The sequence below is a fragment of the Carcharodon carcharias genome, chromosome 17 (assembly GCF_017639515.1).
Source record: "Carcharodon carcharias isolate sCarCar2 chromosome 17, sCarCar2.pri, whole genome shotgun sequence".
NCBI lineage: Eukaryota > Metazoa > Chordata > Chondrichthyes > Lamniformes > Lamnidae > Carcharodon > Carcharodon carcharias.
The window spans coordinates 119,231,803-119,250,517 of NC_054483.1; the positions used below are offsets into that span (position 1 = coordinate 119,231,803).

Genomic DNA, 18,715 nt, shown 5'->3' on the forward strand with positions numbered 1-18,715 from the left:
GCCAGGGCAAGAACAGTGATGGGACCAAGTTGATGAGGGAGATTGCTGGGTAATAACATCCAAGTGTGCTTATTTTCATCTTCTATTGTATGATGGAGCAATAAAGATGCTGTTACAAATTTATATGTAGCTCTGTTCCATTCTATCAGCATTATTTTTAAAGTTCAGAGTAGAGTTTTATTCAGATGCTTCCCATCGAATGTCATGGAGTCAATGGGTCATTGGTAACAATTAGGGAGGATTTCTTTTTCTTTTCTTGGATCCATCCAGTTCTCAGCTTCACTGATTTTTGTACAAAATGGTGAGATTTGGACAGCAAATCTCCCTATACATGGTGAGTGGAAAAATCTGTAGGATGTCATACAAATTGTTTGCCTGAGTGATAATTCATTGTCACAGAAGGCTGTGGAGGCCAGGCCATTTAGTGTATTTAAGACTGAGATAGATAGGTTCTTGACTGGTAAGGGGGATCAAAGGTTACGGGGAGAAGGCGGGAGAATGGGGGTGAGAAACTTATCAGCCATGATTGAATGGCGGAGCAGACTCGATAGGCCGAATGGTCTAATTTCTGCTCCTATGTCTTATGGCCTTATAATTGATTATCTGTTCATTGATTCAACTAGATCAAATTTCATCAGTTATCCTATTAATTTTGAGAGTGACAATCTGTAATCACTGACCCATATATATTGACTGCTCAATGTCAGGCTGTTTGCATTATATTTAGCCCTTTAGAATTCTTCTAATTTATGAAGTCATAAGGGTTATGGGATTCATTTAATGTATTTAAAGGAGACAGTGGACAAATTAATGACTTGCCTCTACCGCTTGTATTAATCATTCCTGTCATCAGTTGGTAATTTGATTGACAGATCCAGTATCTTAAAGGTAGTGAGTGCTCCGGAAGGCTGATGCTAGGGTTAAGGGTTTCTAGTCATGTTGATATAACTGGGCAAAACAATGCGGACTGTAGATAGTGAGTGTGCTGCTGCATAACCGAAGGACATCCACACTGTACCTACAGTTTAGCATAACAACGTATCATCCACACTGGAGCTACATTTTTAGACAGGAGTGTGTACAGCATTTATAAAATTCCTGCACAGGGGGACATGTTCAGCCTGTCAGTTGATTTGTTGTAAAATGATTGCCAAATGCTCAAACACATGTTTTTTTTAACCTGATACATTTCTGCCATACATTAATCTCTTGCATCTGCACATATTCTCCAGCTGCAAAACCTTCTGTTCCTTATCATATTTTATCACTTTTACCTCACCTTATTTTTAAGTCCCTACATCCACAGTTATAATAGAAACTGTGGAGTTGTGTTTAACTTGACAAAATTAATAGTAATGACCTCAAAATGGAATTGGTAAACTTTCCCCTAAGGTCTGTAACAAATAAGCAATTTGTCAATGTGTATGGGTTTCTGGTAAATATGTCACACCCAACATTTTGGGGAGTCTCTGGTTCCAGCTGCTATTTGGTGGTTGCCTGGCTGTGAATACACATGAGATTAAAATAGAGACAGAAACACTTCTTCATTGTCACTGGATCAAAATCCTGGAACTCCCTCCCTAACAGCCCTGTGGGTGTACCTACACCACAGGGACTGCAGCGGTTCAAGAAGGCAGCTCACCACCACCATCTCAAGGGCAACTAGGGATGGGCGATAAAGGCTGACCCAGCCAGCCACACACATCCAAGAACCAATATTAAAAAAAGTTCATAGGATTTTAAATAGAAAGCTGAGAGGATGAACTCTCTCCAGACTTAGAAAGCAAATGCAGGAGAATAATTTGTGTTATTTTGTTTAAGTCAATCAAACAGTGTAAGCATACTCTTTAATTTGTATTTTTACTGAAAGACAAGTTGTATTGATTAAATGAAGTGATTCTATTCATAAACTGCTAATCTGTACACTCACTTGTGAAATAAAGCAGATTACTGATTCATATCCAGCCTGATCTGATGAGATCTTCAAAATGTTTAGAGAGTTCCATGGGGACATGCAAAAGACATGAACATCCAATCCAAAGCCCAAGGAGATACCATTATTACACCCCTGAATTGCACTACTGTATTAAGTAGCTATTGGGCAGTATGAGTTTACTTCAGTTCATAAAAGGTGTGGGATCCACTTATAGGATTGTCTAACATTGCTTAACTCGAGAACATTTCTACAGTACACATCAAACTTCAGAGTGAACAATATAATGAATGGACTTCTGAACAAAGCATTGGGAGTGACAGCCTTGGAATCATTTGAGAACCTGCAGTTGAGGGATTTAATAGTCTTCCTGGATGGAGGACATAAAGCTAGATTGTCTTCCTCATCAGTCATTATATTGTGATGGTACAGAAGCAGGAGATTGGCAGTTGTGATCAATGATAAATAGATGGAATTGAAATGCAAAATAATCCTTTCCTGTTAATAACCTTTCTGATTGCTGTTCTAGTATTCAAATGCTCCCTGCTGCTACTGCTGGTGCACACAATTAAAACAAACTTGAATATCACAAATAGATGTAATTCATCACTGGCCCAAGGGTGATGGGCTGAATGGCCTCCTTTAGGTGCTGTATGATTCTATGGTTCATTTAAGGGGAAGTTAGGTAAGTATTTGAGGAAGACATTTTTACTCAGAGTGCTTGGAATGTGGAGCTCTATGACATGGAGTAGGTAAGATGAGTAGCATTTAAGGGGAAGCTAAGTACACACATGAGGGTGAAAGGAATAGAAGGACATGCTGACAGGGTTAGATAAAGTAAGGGGCATGAACACCAGCAAAGATCTGGGGTTGAATAGCTTGTCTCTAGGTTGTAAATAATGTAATCTGTGTAATTCTATGTAATTTCATCTTGTTCCTTTCTTCTCCCTAGATGTGATTTTACACACACCTGTGACTCCAATATATCTGTGTTGTTCCCATAAATTAATAGAGCAGTAAGCTTGAACACTTGCAAACTGCACCCAGTTGAGTTAGTAAATATACTGACACTTATTAGCTAAACAGGACTGGATCAGATTGTTGGTTAAAAGTGGAGTTTGAATGAGCGTAGAGAGCTATTGTTACATAAAACTGTTGAAAGATGCATTGATATTGTGTCTTTAGCATCCCTGAGAAACAGTTTTCACTTGGTGATTAATGCTAAAGCTGCTTCATAAATCAGAGTACAGACACATGTAGTGTGGGCCCCCTTGGAGAAGGCAATCGCACATTGGTTGGAGTGGAATCCCACAGACGTTAAAGCAAGTTTTAAAAGCCCTGCTTTTAATCTTATCTCCAGTTAATCCTGAGCCTGCAGATGTTGCTCCATGCACCCCTAAACAATTCAATTGTAACTATGGGGAGAGCAGAGTAACTTTGAGCAAAGTGGGCAGATTAAGAGCCTCAGTCAGGCTCAGGGTTTATCTCACACTGCATTTACTGAACTCTGTTAGAATGCAGAATGAAGTGCTGAATGTGTGACCAACTTCTAACGCTGAACACTTGTATTCAATCTTGCACCAAGTGCCATTCACTCATCGCTTTTGTGTGCGCTGACTTACACTGGTTCCCACTTACGCAATCCCTCCACTTTAAAATTCAAAGCCTTGTTTTTAAGTAACCTCCACGATCTCCCCCCCCTTATCTCTATCATCACCGCTAGCCCCACAATCCTCTGAGACATTTGTGCTTATCTAATTCTGGTATATTGCTTATTCTGGATTTTAATCACTCCACCATTGCTGGCCATGCATTCAGCTTGATGGGCACCAAACTCTGGAATTCCCTCCCTAAACCTCTCCTGTTCCTGACATCTTTTTGTCCTTTAAGACATTCTTTAAAACCTACCTGTTTGACCAAGCTTTTGGTCATTGGTCCTAATAGCTCTGTATGTAGCTCAGGGTCATTTATTGTTTTTTCCTGTGAAATGCCTTGAGATGTTTTATTAAAGGCACAATATAAATACACGTTATTGTTGGAGCACAGAGTTGGCAGATGTGCCTCTCCTACTGAATTTTCTGCCCACCCTTCACCACTTCCACTTTGCAGCTCCTAGGCCTGGCATTGAATGCACTGATTTGTCGTTTGTTAGTCCGTGACGGGCTGCAGCTGTGTTGATTTAGAATGATAGAATCTAACAGCACAGCAGGAAGCCATTCGGCCCATCTTACCAGTGTCGGCTCTTTGACAGAGCTGTCCAATTCGACTCGTATCGGTAGATGGGTGTATTTTCCAGCCGGTGCAGCAGCTCAGTAGCAGCAGAGGTGCTGAGAATATTGAACCGCCCCGGGATATTTTCACCTGCTGTTTTTTTTTCTCTCTCTCTGTGTAAAAGTGATTTGAAATGAAACTGATTCCAGGAGACAGCGAGTCTCTTAATTGAAACAAAAGCTTTTGCTCAGCCTTCGCTACCTTGTAATTTATTTAGTTGAATTAAGACTATTTTCCAGGAAATCAAACATTTTAAAGGCTGTAATAACAGAATGTCCCCGAAAATAAAACACCCATTTATCCTCCTTAAGCTAAAATCTCGTTTACCGCAGTGATATTAACCCGTCCAACTGCCTTAATAGAATTAAACACATCCAATGCCTTTTAACTCACAGGATTTATATCATTTGTCACCTATTGTTATTTGCGTTGTACTTGTAGCCTGTGGGATATTTTCGACTTTAAAGTTTCTGGTTGTACTTGTTTTATTTTTTAAAAAAATAATAAAAAGGAAACAGAATGCAGCTTGCGTCGTTTATCCGCAGCAACTTGTTGGTGTGTTATTGGCGTAGAGGGTGCTGTTGAACAGTGTGTCCGGTAGATGGCACTCGGCCGCTCCCAGCCTCGGTCTGTAATGCTGCTGTTTGTCGTTCGGTGGCAGCAGCCGCTCGCTCTGTCCACGGTGCTGAAAACCCCGCTCCACGCGGTGTTGCTTCATCGGTACCATCTAGAAGTAATTACTGCAAGAATAATAAGATCCCCTGCCCACCCCCCCCCCCCCCCCGCCCACCCACACCACCACCACCCACCCAACAATCCTACACACGCAATGCTCGGAAGCAACATGCTGAAATAATCTCTTCCCCCGTTTACTGGCAACAGGATCAATCAATTGGGATGAACAAAAATAAGGTTTTTCGCCCTCTTCCACTGCTGGAGTCGCAGGGACCAACCAGCCACAATTAAACCGGATTATAGAGAGATCACTAACTGTGCAAATAACCAGCCACAATTAAACCGGATTATAGAGAGATCACTCATCGTGCAAATAACCAGCCACAATTAAACCGGATTATAGAGAGATCACTAACTGTGCAAATAACCAGCCACAATTAAACCGGATTATAGAGAGATCACTAACTGTGCAAATAACCAGCCACAATTAAACCGGATTATAGAGAGATCACTCATCGTGCAAATAACCAGCCACAATTAAACCGGATTATAGAGAGATCACTCACCGTGCAAATAACCAGCCACAATTAAACCGGATTATAGAGAGATCACTCATCGTGCAAATAACCAGCCACAATTAAACCGGATTATAGAGAGATCACTCACCGTGCAAATAACCAGCCACAATTAAACCGGATTATAGAGAGATCACTCACCGTGCAAATAACCAGCCACAATTAAACCGGATTATAGAGAGATCACTCACCGTGCAAATAACCAGCCACAATTAAACCGGATTATAGAGAGATCACTCACCGTGCAAATAACCAGCCACAATTAAACCGGATTATAGAGAGATCACTCACCGTGCAAATAACCAGCCACAATTAAACCGGATTATAGAGAGATCACTCACCGTGCAAATAACCAGCCACAATTAAACCGCATTATAGAGAGATCACTCACCGTGCAAATAACCAGCCACAATTAAACCGCATTATATAGAGATCACTCACCGTGCAAATAACCAGCCACAATTAAACCGCGTTATAGAGAGATCACTCACCGTGCAAATAACCAGCCACAATTAAACCGCGTTATAGAGAGATCACTCACCGTGCAAATAACCAGCCACAATTAAACCGCATTATATAGAGATCACTCACCGTGCAAATAACCAGCCACAATTAAACCGCGTTATAGAGAGATCACTCACCGTGCAAATAACCAGCCACAATTAAACCGCGTTATAGAGAGATCACTCACTGTGCAAATAACCAGCCAAAACTAAACCGGATTATAGAGAGATCACTCACTGTGCAAATAACCAGCCACAATTAAACTGGATTATAGAGAGATCACTCACTGTGCATGCCTGACACAATTAAACCGGATTATTGAGGGTTCACTGTGCAAACCAGCCACAATTAAACCGAATTATAGAGAGATCACTCACTGTGCAAATAACCAGCCACAATTAAACCGCATTATAGAGAGATCACTCACTGTGCAAATAACCAGCCACAATTAAACCGGATTATAGAGAGATCACTCACTGTGCAAATAACCAGCCACAATTAAACCGCATTATAGAGAGATCACTCACTGTGCAAATAACCAGCCACAATTAAACCGGATTATAGAGAGATCACTCACTGTGCATGCCTGACACAATTAAACCGGATTATTGAGGGTTCACTGTGCAAACCAGCCACAATTAAACCGAATTATAGAGAGATCACTCACTGTGCAAATAACCAGCCACAATTAAACCGGATTATAGAGAGATCACTCACTGTGCAAATAACCAGCCACAATTAAACCGGATTATAGAGAGGGTTCACTGTGTAAATAACCTGACCCAGTGGCTCCACGTGACAACTCACAGGGAGGCGGCGGTGACCGCCCCGGGCCTCAGGCCTTCAGTTTGGGGGCGACGGCTCCTCTATTCTGGGTGTCGCTGATGATTTTCTCCCGCATAGGGCGGCGCCTCCTTGTGTTTGAGGCTGTGGGACCCGGGCTGGGAGTCGGATCTTGGTTTACTGGGGCTGGTGGCTCGGATGTCGAAGTTCCGGAGCAAACCTCCCACGTCCCGGCTGCCACGAATGGATTCAATTCGCTGTTTGGTTACTCAGATCAAAATTTCTTCTGTCTCGTCGGTTTACATTTCACCAGCCCGGACCGGGTCTAAAACTAATTCCAACGATTGAAACGCAGTAACACAACAGGCGCTACCCCCAGAAGCCAATGGCAACTCTTCCATCTATCTGTTTAGGGCTGGAGTTAGTGTCTGGAGCTCATGCCCTGGAGTTTGTGTTTGGGGTTAATAGTCTGGAGCTTGTGTCTGGAACGAGTGTGTGGAGGTGCTGGGGGAGTTGGTGTGTGGGATTAGTGTCTGGAGCCTCTCAACGACCCGTTGTCTCTGGCTAGCAACTGTGGTTAATGTCTGGAGTTAGTGTCTGGATTAGCCTCTGGGGTTAATGTCGAGGCTGGATGGGGGATTAGGCTCTAGTGTCAGTGTCCATATAATGGCCACGGTTACCATCTGGATTGGGTTGCGATTGAAGCACCTGCTCCAAGTTATATAATCCATTGCGAGATTGCTAATGAAGTAAGTACAACCACACGTTATCTGTAATGTGTACACAGGTTTACTTATTCTAGTTTGATATTTTCATGTTATCATTACCAGTTATACAGGAAGCTGCGAGAAGCATTCATCGCTGTCAAATCCAGTTTCTAACCTGTTCTCACAATGTTCCAGTGTTTGAACTCATTCATTGGTTTAGTGCAGCGTTTCTACTCCATGGTCCATATTACATACCATACACAGCACACACAGTGTACCACTTCATACCATACACAGCACACACAGTGTACCGTTTCATACCATACACAGCACACACAGTGTACCACTTCATACCATACACAGCACAGTGTATCATTTCATACCATACACAGCACACAGTGTACCATTTCATACCATACACAGCACACACAGTGTACCACTTCATGCCATACACAGCACACAGAGTGTACCATTTCATACCATACACAGCACACACAGTGTACCACATCATACCATACACAGCACACAGTGTATCATTTCATACCATACACAGCACACAGTGTATCATTTCATACCATACACAGCACACAGTGTACCATTTCATACCATACACAGCACACACAGTGTACCACTTCATGCCATACACAGCACACAGAGTGTACCATTTCATACCATACACAGCACACAGAGTGTACCACTTCATACCATACACAGCACACACAGTGTACCACTTCATACCATACACAGCACTTATCATATACAGTACACACCATACACAGTACAAAACATGCAGCTGATACACAGATTCGCTGTATAGGTTTCACTGTTAATACAACATTCACAAATCCACCCATTACACTAGAGCATAAACATTTACTACAATCACTAGTTACTTATAGGGTACTTCTAGATGCATTATGCCTCTCTAATAACTCACTGTACCGATTGACTGGACTGTTACAGGGGAACTGACTTTGCATTATTTTACTTAACTCTGCGTGGATGATAACATTTTCAAATTCACTGTTTAGAATACTAACCTGTTAGATATTTTACAAAGCATTCTTCAGACTCACTATCTAGGTTCTTTTAGATTCAGTATATGCATTTCTATAATGTCCTTTACCCCCACTGGTGGCTTTATACATTAATTATGTTAATTAGATCGTTATCAAAGATTCATTAACATATTAACAAAGTTACTACGTTATAATTACACTGTCTCATCAATGCAATGGCAGCGGGAGGGGGTAATTACAGGGTGACAGGTATATGTGGGGCATTCCCAATATCAATGTGGACATAAAAGTTCCTAATGTAAACATCAACAAGGACAGAATGTATGACTTTAGAGTGGGAGTTCGGCTGCCTACACATTATTCCTTACCCAAAATCTAATCCCACCTCATCTGAAGTTAATGAATCCACAGAAGCAACATCATGAGAGACTAACGGGTAGACAAAACAGTCTTGTATACCCATCCTAGTTTAACAACACTTCCACCAGTCAAAAAGTGTTAGAAAGCAGAGAGAGAGAGAGAGACAGCCATTTCCTATTGGCCTTTCTCAGTTTGGCTTCTTTCCAAGGGCAAGGACAGGGATATTACAATTGGCAATTTACAGACACTTCCTTCAACAATTAACTCCCGATTGTGTCTATTTTGACTTTTTTTTCGGGAGCGAGAACGTGAAGAATGAAATATCTAATATCAGAACTATATCAGAAATGGCAGACTCGCCGTGAGTGAAATCCGGACGAATCAACAGGACAAAAGCAAAATACTTCAGATGCTGGAAATCTGAAACAAAAACAGAAAATGCTGGAAAACACTCATCCGCTGTGATAGCATCTATGGAGAGTTAACGTTCCGAGTCCGTATGACCCTTCAACAGGACTGTTGTAGATTTATTTTAGTGCCATTAAGGTAGCATTGCGATAGGCTCACTATATGGATCCCGGACAATGTTACAGATCCATTGCGAATTCTATAATGCTACCGTATTCTTACAGTCAATATGAGGATAGCCTTTTTAGCAATTTACGATTCAGTTGGCTTGTGTGAGTTGCTCACTACAGCCTTGCCATTATATAAACTCAGTTTGTATTGTGAACTGGATGCAGACTTAATAAAGTGTTACTGATTCACTCCAATACTGCTTTAGATGGGTTATGTTAGGGACTTGCGTACAGTCAATTTCTCTCATATAGAATCGCCAGGATTGCCACAGACACAGTTACCCAGAATTGTGTTATCTGAAAGTTGTTACATAGACTCGGCGGCGTTTCATAGAGAAAGCATCTGTCCTGTTAGAAACTCTTGATGCTATTGTACATTGACCGCGTTTCACTTTTCACTTCATTCACGATATCGACACAGCCTGAAGTAACAGAGAGACTAACCGCAGCAAACCCGCACTCCCGGAGTTACAGGTAGAGCAAAACCTCCCCTTGCCCTCCCCCTCCCCCTTCCCTCCCAATAAGGCGGTATCGGACCTTCAACAAAACCCTGCTCCCCCTGCACCGCCTAATAAAATTGAAACGCTGCTCTGACTATTGGAGACGAACGTGACGCGCGTCTGGTTCACCAAACGAGACATCCAGCTGGAAATCCAGGTCTAAATGTTGGGAAGGTAACAGCTTGTCGGAGGTGGAGACGGCCGCTGAATGGCTCTCTCTCAGGTAGCAGAGTCCCTCCCCCCCACACCCCCACTTTCCGCATTTTGAAGGCGGCCGAGGAAGACACGTGGTGACCATGACGATCTCTGCCCGGTAACACATCACTGGATGCTGGGACTATAAAAAGGGGGGGGAGCTGGACGGGAGCAGGAGAGACCGGGCTTTGTGTGAACCGCCTCTCCCGGACTTGGAGCACTCGGGAAAGTGCCGGCTGCTCTCTTGCTCCTCCCATCACAAGGGGCTGTACCTCTACCCCCACACCCACCGCACCCCCCCACCAACCCCCCCAACCCACCCCTACACCCCCCACCCCCAGCTCTCCACGGCAGTTTCTCAGTGAAAGGCGGATTGCCAGCGCCCCATCCTCCAGCCAGGGAAACACACACACAGGGAGTGTCCCCCTGCCGAGATTTCCTCCTCCTTCAGCCTCAGGTGTCAGCTGGGCTGATCTCCCAAGTGATGGACCGTGCAGACTGTGTGTGTAGGTGTCAGATGGTGAGCGGTTGATGTACCAGTGGCGGCTGGGGAGCGATGGATTGGTGATAGGGACCATGCTGGAGGAGCCGGCAGGCAGTGGCTGTAACGGGAGCTGTAACGGCTCGGACTCCCAGGATGGTCAGGGCTACTCCGTCCAGGCGGCCGTGGCGCTCACCTCGGTGGTCGGCCTCATCATGATGGTCACCATCTTCGGCAACGTGCTGGTTGTCATCGCTGTGTTCACCAGCCGGGGGCTGAGGGCTCCCCAGAACCTCTTCCTGGTGTCTCTGGCCGCGGCGGACATCCTGGTTGCTACCCTGGTGATGCCCTTCTCCCTGGCCAAGGAACTGATGGGTTACTGGTACTTTGGGAGAGTTTGGTGCGAGATCCACTTGGCCCTGGACGTCCTGTTCTGCACGGCTTCCATTGCGCATCTCTGTGCCATCAGCCTGGACAGATACTGGTCCATCACCCAGGCTATCGAGTATAACTTGAAGAGAACTCCCAAAAGGATCAAGTGCATCATCGTGATCGTGTGGGTGATCGCTGCTGTGATCTCCTTCCCTCCCCTCATCACCAATGGGAACAAGCCGGACTCACAGGGAAAGCCCGAGTGTGAGATTAACAACGAGGTCTGGTACATCATCTCCTCCTGCATCGGCTCCTTCTTCGCCCCCTGTATCATCATGATCCTGGTTTATGTCCGGATTTACCAGATCGCCAAATCGAGAACCAGGCAGCCGCCGGGCAGGAAGACGGAGCCGGACCACAAGCACAACGGGGTCCGCCAGAAGGAGCCTCCCAAGGCGGTGAACGGCGAGCAGAACGGCGCCCGGGCGGCGGAGGCGAACGGCTTCGGCGTGGAGGAGTCCTCGTCCTCCGAACACCAGGAGAGTCACTGTAAGGCGAAAAAGAGGAAACCCCAGCCCCTCAAGGCCACGGGGAAAGTCAAGTCCGTCCAGGGCAAAGTGGTGAGCAGCCTGGTCAAAGCTGAGAACGGAGACACTTCCCACGGAGGCCGCTGGAAGGGTCGCCAGAACCGGGAGAAAAGGTTCACCTTCGTCCTGTCGGTGGTAATCGGAGTCTTTGTAATCTGCTGGTTCCCGTTCTTCTTCACCTACTCCCTGAGCGCCATCTGCCCCGAGCTCTGCCTCGTCCCCGAGAGACTTTTCAAATTCTTCTTCTGGTTCGGTTACTGTAACAGCTCCGTCAACCCGGTCATTTACACCATCTTCAATCACGACTTCAGGAAAGCTTTCAAAAAGATCCTGTGCAGAGGCAACCGCAGGCAAAAAGTCTAACTGTCCACCTGGGTAGGGTGGCTGTACAGCGACCATGTGGCCTGTTCGTGTTCCGCCGTATTATTTATGAAATGTGACATTGAGTTCAGAATAAAAGGGAGCTTTGTGTTTTTGCATTTAAGTCTCTCTCATAATTCTAACGCTAGTCCGCACACGTCTAGGCACAAACACACTCACACTTACAAACACACACACACTCCACACACACACATACACACATATGTACAAAACACACACTCCACACACACACACATACACACACTCCACACACGCTTACAAACACACACCCCACATACATACACACATATACAAACACACACTCCACACACACACATACACACATATGTACAAAACACACACTCCACACACACACACATACACACACTCCACACACGCTTACAAACACACACCCCACATACATACACACATATACAAACACACACTCCACACACACACATACACACACTCCACACATGCTTACAAACACACACCCCACATACATACACACACATATACAAACACACACTCCACACACACATATACACACACTCCACACATGCTTACAAACACACACCCCACATACATACACACACATATACAAACATACACTCACACTTACAAACACACACTCACTCCACACACACACATACACACTCACGCCACACACACAAACACACTCACTCCACACACACACACTTACAGACACACACATACACACAGACACATACAAACACACACACACACACACACACATTCCACACACACGCTCACTCGCACATATTCACTCTCACTCACACATTTACAAACACACACAGGCTCCTCGGGCAGTGCAATGTGGATATCCGCCAGACTGATTTCTTTAAACTGAATTCAGGTCGAACTATCATCCTGAACAACACCCCCCCCCCACCCCCCGGCTAGACTTTTTACTTTTTTAACTCCGTTTAGTCACAGTTTGCTTCTGTTCTACAATCGGAATGAGAATGAAAGAACCCGCAGCAGGGAGTTGGTTCACTTTGTGTTTAAGAAGTTATTGACAGTGCAGGTTTTATGATTTCCTTTATTTCTTGCTCAGGGCGTTTACATTCCATGGAATCAACCACCCTCCGACCGACTCACTGTGAGTGTCCTGGGCTCCGCCTGTAGCTGGGTAGTTTCTCATTATTTGCCGCTTGCTTAAGGGAGAAGTATATTCATCAGTCTGATATATGGTACCCAACATCAGTCTGATAATATGGTACCTAACATCAGTCTGATATATGGTACCTAACGCAAGCCAAAGGCTGGCGAAGTATCTCATCCATTCATAGAAATGCTTATTTAAAATCCGTATTAATCGCGACCTGATTCAAAACCTGAGAGCGAATTTCTCTTTGCAAATCCTCCCAGGGTTATCTCTGGGACTAACTTTCTGCTCACCTGAACTGCATGTTGTTATTATTTTGAACATCCGCAAGATGAATAGCTATTTAAAAAATCTTTAATTCTTAAAAAAAATGATTATAATGTCGTATAAGATAAGTCTTTGAAACGTGAAGTATATACAACACTATTGAATAGACAATACTAACTGGAATAGTTCGGCTGTTGACAGTGTGCTCAAGTCTCATCTTGGCGGCTCAAAAGTTACTTGTTAAACAGCTTCTTGCCGCATTTTTGTTAGAATTGTCTACAGTGGAATCAATTGAATCTAGAATCTTGTAAGATTTCTGCAGTGAACAGTGTGACAGATTTAATCCCAGTCCTTCAGCTATCCCCCCCTACCCCGCCTTTTCCAGTCTGGAGTTATATTGTGAAAAGCCGGTTAGATAGAATGAAATTCAACCCAGCTTTTTCAACTGAAATTAACAAGCAATTTACCTCCTCTCCTGCCCCTCGGGTACAGATGTCTCTTTACAGGGCAGGTGAAATGGGGGAAACAACAAGCAAAGTAATTGGGGCTGCAGTGTAGTTGAAGAGATGGGTCTTCAAGAGGATTTTCGGGCAGGGAGTTAAGGGGGCAAAGATGGGATGCTGAGAGATGGAGTTCCAGAGGACATGGGGATACTGATGGAATGGCCGGTGGCCAATAGAGAAGCAGACAAGTATGGGGAACAAGGACTAATTTGGTACTAGAGCAGGATCGTTGTGGGGACATAAGAGGATTAGGAACTGGAGTAGGCCATTCAGCCCCTCAAGCCAATGCCATTGTGTTTGATCATGGCTGTTCTGCAACTCAACTGCATTCACTTGCTTTTGCTCCATGTCCTTTGATACCCTGACCTCTTAAATATTATCAATCCCATTATTGAAAGTTCTAATTGTCTCTGCATCCCCTTTAGGGAGGGAGAGTTCCAGATTCCTTCCCCCTGCCCACACCAACCCCTATTATTCATTTCTGAATTGCCAAGCTTTCCTCTTAAAATTATGTCCTTGACTTCCCCAGCAGAGGAAATAGTTTGTCTGCAGAGTTGTGTGGCTGGGAGAGGTTGTTGAATCAATGAGGAGAGGCCATGGAAGGATTTAAAGGTGTAAAAAGATCAAAGTACAATAGGACAGTTTCTTACTGGACTCATTTAGTGCTCTCATAAACTTTAATTTTTCTTTTTGATTGTCAGGCCGATTTGAGCTTCCAAGTAGCACAATGTAGAACAAAACTGAAAGAAATAAAGGAGGTGATAAATCCTGTTGTATTAATTGATGCAACCAAAACTGGATTCAAAAATTGTAAAGAAGATGTTTCATGGTTTTGGTCGTGATTTTGAGCATGTAGAGTATAGGATCATAATGTATAGCTGAAAATAAACCATTTAGGGTTTAGAAAAACCCTAATCTCTATTTATATAGCATCATATCATTTCATATGTAATGAATTTTACTATAGTCAAACACAACAGCTATTTGTGCACAGCAAGATCCCATAATTTTACAGTGCGGTGAATGACTATTTGATTTATTTTGGGTAATGGTAAATGAAAGAGAACATGAAGACAACTTTCTACACTTCCTCAAATGGTGCCATTGGTAATCTCCAACTCAAGGGGCAGACATTGCCCTAGGTTTAATATCTGAAGGATAGCACATTGAATGCAGAATTTGTTCGGTACTGTACTGGAATGTCATCTGAACCTATGCTGAAGTTAGGATGACCAACTCTTGTGAAATGAAATAAGGGACACTTTGACTGTGGGACTGGCTAGGGGCATGGTGCTGGTCACCAATAAAGGGGGGAGATGGGAGGTTGGTGTGGAGCAGGGGTGGTGTTGCTGGTGACTGTAAGGGTGTGGTAGGGGGTGGGGGCTGGTGGTGGTTTAAAACAACCAAAGCTTCCATCTTATCTTGCGGAGTCCCAACATTATTATGTCTCTGCTGGCAGACTCACAGACTTGCAGTCTCACTCAAATCACTCAGCTGACACGGCTAAGCTCAGTCTCCCATAGACTGTTGTTGATATACAGGAAAAAAGGGGACATGAGGTAAAAGTCAAATTAAGGGATAATCCCTTAAAATACGGGACAGTTGGTCACCCTGACTGAAGCCCTGGAAGTAATCTTAAACCCACAATGATCTGAAGTAGAGGAGTGCCATCAACTCAGCCAAGCTGGCACACATGAGACCACAATAATATCACTTCAAACAGAAAAGGAAATGTTACAGCACTAGGAGAGAAAGTTGGAGGCTAAAGATGAGAGAGGGATCGCCCATCAAAATGATTTCTTTCTTGAATCCTACAGGAAACTGCATTTAAATCTTGGATAGGCTGGGACTTCATAGTGATTACTGAAAGGAAACAAAGTAAATGGTTTGTCAGGAACTCCTGGAGACAGCTTAAACAATAGAGTAGATATAAAAGTAATGGCTGAAGTCCAAGAACATAGTGAGGTCAAGGGTGTTTATAGACAAAGAATTCTAATCATTAATCAAATGCCCTTAATTGGAGATATTCATTAAGAGTCTTTATCACAGACTCATTCCTTAATATTTTCTTACCAACTCTTATTTATAGCTGGCAGTGGTATTGTTTTGTAATGTGTAGAAAACAGCCAATGGCAATGGTCTAGCTAACAGTTGTATATACAAATAATATCACCACTACCATCATCTCTTGCTGTACATACACAATACATTTTGTGCCTCTGGAAAATTCAACTCTGCCTGTTCGTTTCCATCCAAATAAAGAAATGTTTACTATCTCATTTTCACGTCACTTTCTCGAGCAAATGTGCAGAATTTGGTGGAAAAGTTGTTGAATTACTTGCTGGATTTTTTTTTGCTGTTTCAGTTAGTAATAGAATTAGTAAACAGATATGAAAGAGATGTCCCGTGTATTCCACAGAAGCTACATTCTCCATAGAATGCACTGCTATATATTGTAACTTCATGCTGGGATTGGACTGTTATGAATTAAAGAAGAATAAAGAAATTAGCCGCTTATTAGCAAGAATAAACACTGTTGATGAGAAACACATTGCAAAAATAAATGCCGCTGTTTAATGGTTTATCAAAGGATGCAATGCAATTGAGGCTGAAGCTAGTTCTCCAATTGTTCACATCATGTATTTAGAGAAAAGTTCTTTCCATAATGCTCTTCTTATTTGGAATGCCATGTTTGGAGGGTTACAATTGTTCACTTAGAACAGAGGGAACACAATGCTTCACGTTATTTAAAGTTGCAGTAATACCACAACACTAACCTGGGACTGGTAGTCACCCTGTATTACACATAGGCAGGTCTGTGTTATGCTGACCTCAGGCTGACTGGGAACAAGGTGCAGTGGGTCTGTAACTCTTTGTATGTGTGGCTTGATAGATATGCAGGGCTCTATTGCTTTGGTCACTGTTAAAGTTATGGCAGAGATGGGAGAAATATCCTTCCAAGCAAAAGTTTTAAAAGCTCCCAAGTGTTCCGAGACAAGCTCAAAATCTGGCCAGAAAGCACTTACCACAGTGTGAGATGCCCTTTTGGAAAGGATGTGCTACATTGCTTAACTTAAATGCACAGGAATATCAGGTCATGACCTGACACAAGAGACATGCTGTTACATATTGTATCATGTGTGCCTCAGACTGCTTTGTAATGAAACTAAAGTGGCAGTATAATGACATTCTAATTTAACAGTGTTCAATTGCAATATAACTACAAGGCTTCTAGGGGCTTGGCCTAAATAGCCAAGTGGTTATGGTACTGGGTTTATAACCCCAAGATCAAGAGTTCAAATCTCACAATGGCAAACTATGAAACAATGTAACTTCATCTGAAACAGATGGAAACAGGTTTACTCAAAAGAGTATCAAGAGTTCAAATCTCACAGTAGCTAACTATGAAACAATGTAACTTCATCTGAAACAGATGGAAATGTGTTTGTACTCAAAAGAGTTACAAGGCTTCTAGTTTAGGCAAGTTTTTTGGGTTCCTACATCTTCATGCCAGAGCTTGTGATGGTGAGTTAATCATTATTAAGTTTCCATCACTGCAGAAGCTAATTTATGTTTCTGTCTATAGGCTGGAAATGTAATGTGGTCTAATTTGTACATTTATCATAGCAATTCATTTAATTAGAGATGCTTATAAAGTTTTGAGGAACTCGTGTCAACTGTCTCAATGAATTATGTTAACTAGGTGAGCTTCTACAGGATTTCCAAAAACTTTCTTTACCCTGTAACTGTTTCTCCCCTTGTTTTGACCTCTAATTCCTGAAATAACACCTCTCTGATTCCAAGGCCTGTTTTCCATTTCTCTCCATTCCCCTCTGAATGCCTCTCTCTCTCTTTCTCTTTCTCACTGACATCTGTGTTACTTAAGGTGCTTTGGGAGTTAAAACAACATGGACTTTAGTTCTAAATCTTCATTGAACCACTGTCACTGTTAATTTGCTGCTTATCTTTATGTCTAATGTTACAGAATTCTAATGTGTGTTGGAATTTTCCAAATTATTATTTTCGCTGGAATTATTGTACCATATTAGGCTTTGTGAATTTTTTGTAGACCATTTGTTTGGCCAGTGTTCTAGGTTATAAATTATTTGAAGTCCTCCGTAGTTAATTGAGTCTTTGGAATTATGATGTGTTAATTAGACAGTTTGTGACATTTATTTCAGTGGCAGATTTTACAGTTACTGAAAAAGAGGTTAAGAATTAATGTTACTCTTTGAGAGTCGCTGCACCATTTATTGATGTTCTTTAACACTGCAGAACCCAGCAGTGTCTGGACCTGATTGAGTCTGTGCCTTGGGGTGAGGCTGAGGCTGGGGGTGGTGAGGGGGTCCGTCTGGCTAACATTGATGCAGGAATTAGAAACCTCTGAAAATGAGAGCAGACTGAGCTTGATTGAAACTTTAGAAATGAGGCTGGAGTCATGCAGGAGTGTGAGGTAATCGAGCTGCCAGGTGTCGCACTGGAAGCTTCTTGCTTTCTGTCTGTTGTCCACAAGCACACAGGCTTCATATCAGGGCTAAAGATGTTGGTCCTGAGGCGGGCTGGTTCCTGAAGTGCTGAGGGGGTTAATACCATCTGATAATGAAGCAGGACACATCATGAATTAAAGCTCTAGCATAGCACTTGATATCAGAATGATTGAAAAATGTGATGGGAGCATTTATGGGATTTACATTTTTATTTGTTTGTTCTGTTAATAAGCTTATATTTCGAAGTATTTGGGGATGGTTGAGGAACTATAGTGGTTGCTGTATACCAGATTTTTAAGTAATAATCAGAAATTATATTGGGGTCTAATTGGTTAATTGAAGAGATTGAAGACAGCCCAAACAGGTGCTTTTTTTAAGAGTTACACCACACGGAGGTGAAAGGAAACATTTCCAAGACAATCTCAAAGC

The 18,715-nt window shown here is 43.0% G+C and overlaps 1 protein-coding gene across 1 annotated transcript; it reads left to right on the plus strand.

The window, feature by feature from the left end:
- Positions 1-10,425: 10,425 nt before the first annotated feature.
- On the plus strand, positions 10,426-12,019 carry adra2a (adrenoceptor alpha 2A). Its single transcript, XM_041209040.1, has one exon. The coding sequence runs from the start codon at positions 10,632-10,634 to the stop codon at positions 11,901-11,903; it is 1,272 nt and encodes a 423-aa protein (XP_041064974.1). The 5' UTR covers positions 10,426-10,631; the 3' UTR covers positions 11,904-12,019.
- The last annotated feature ends 6,696 nt before the right edge of the window (positions 12,020-18,715 follow it).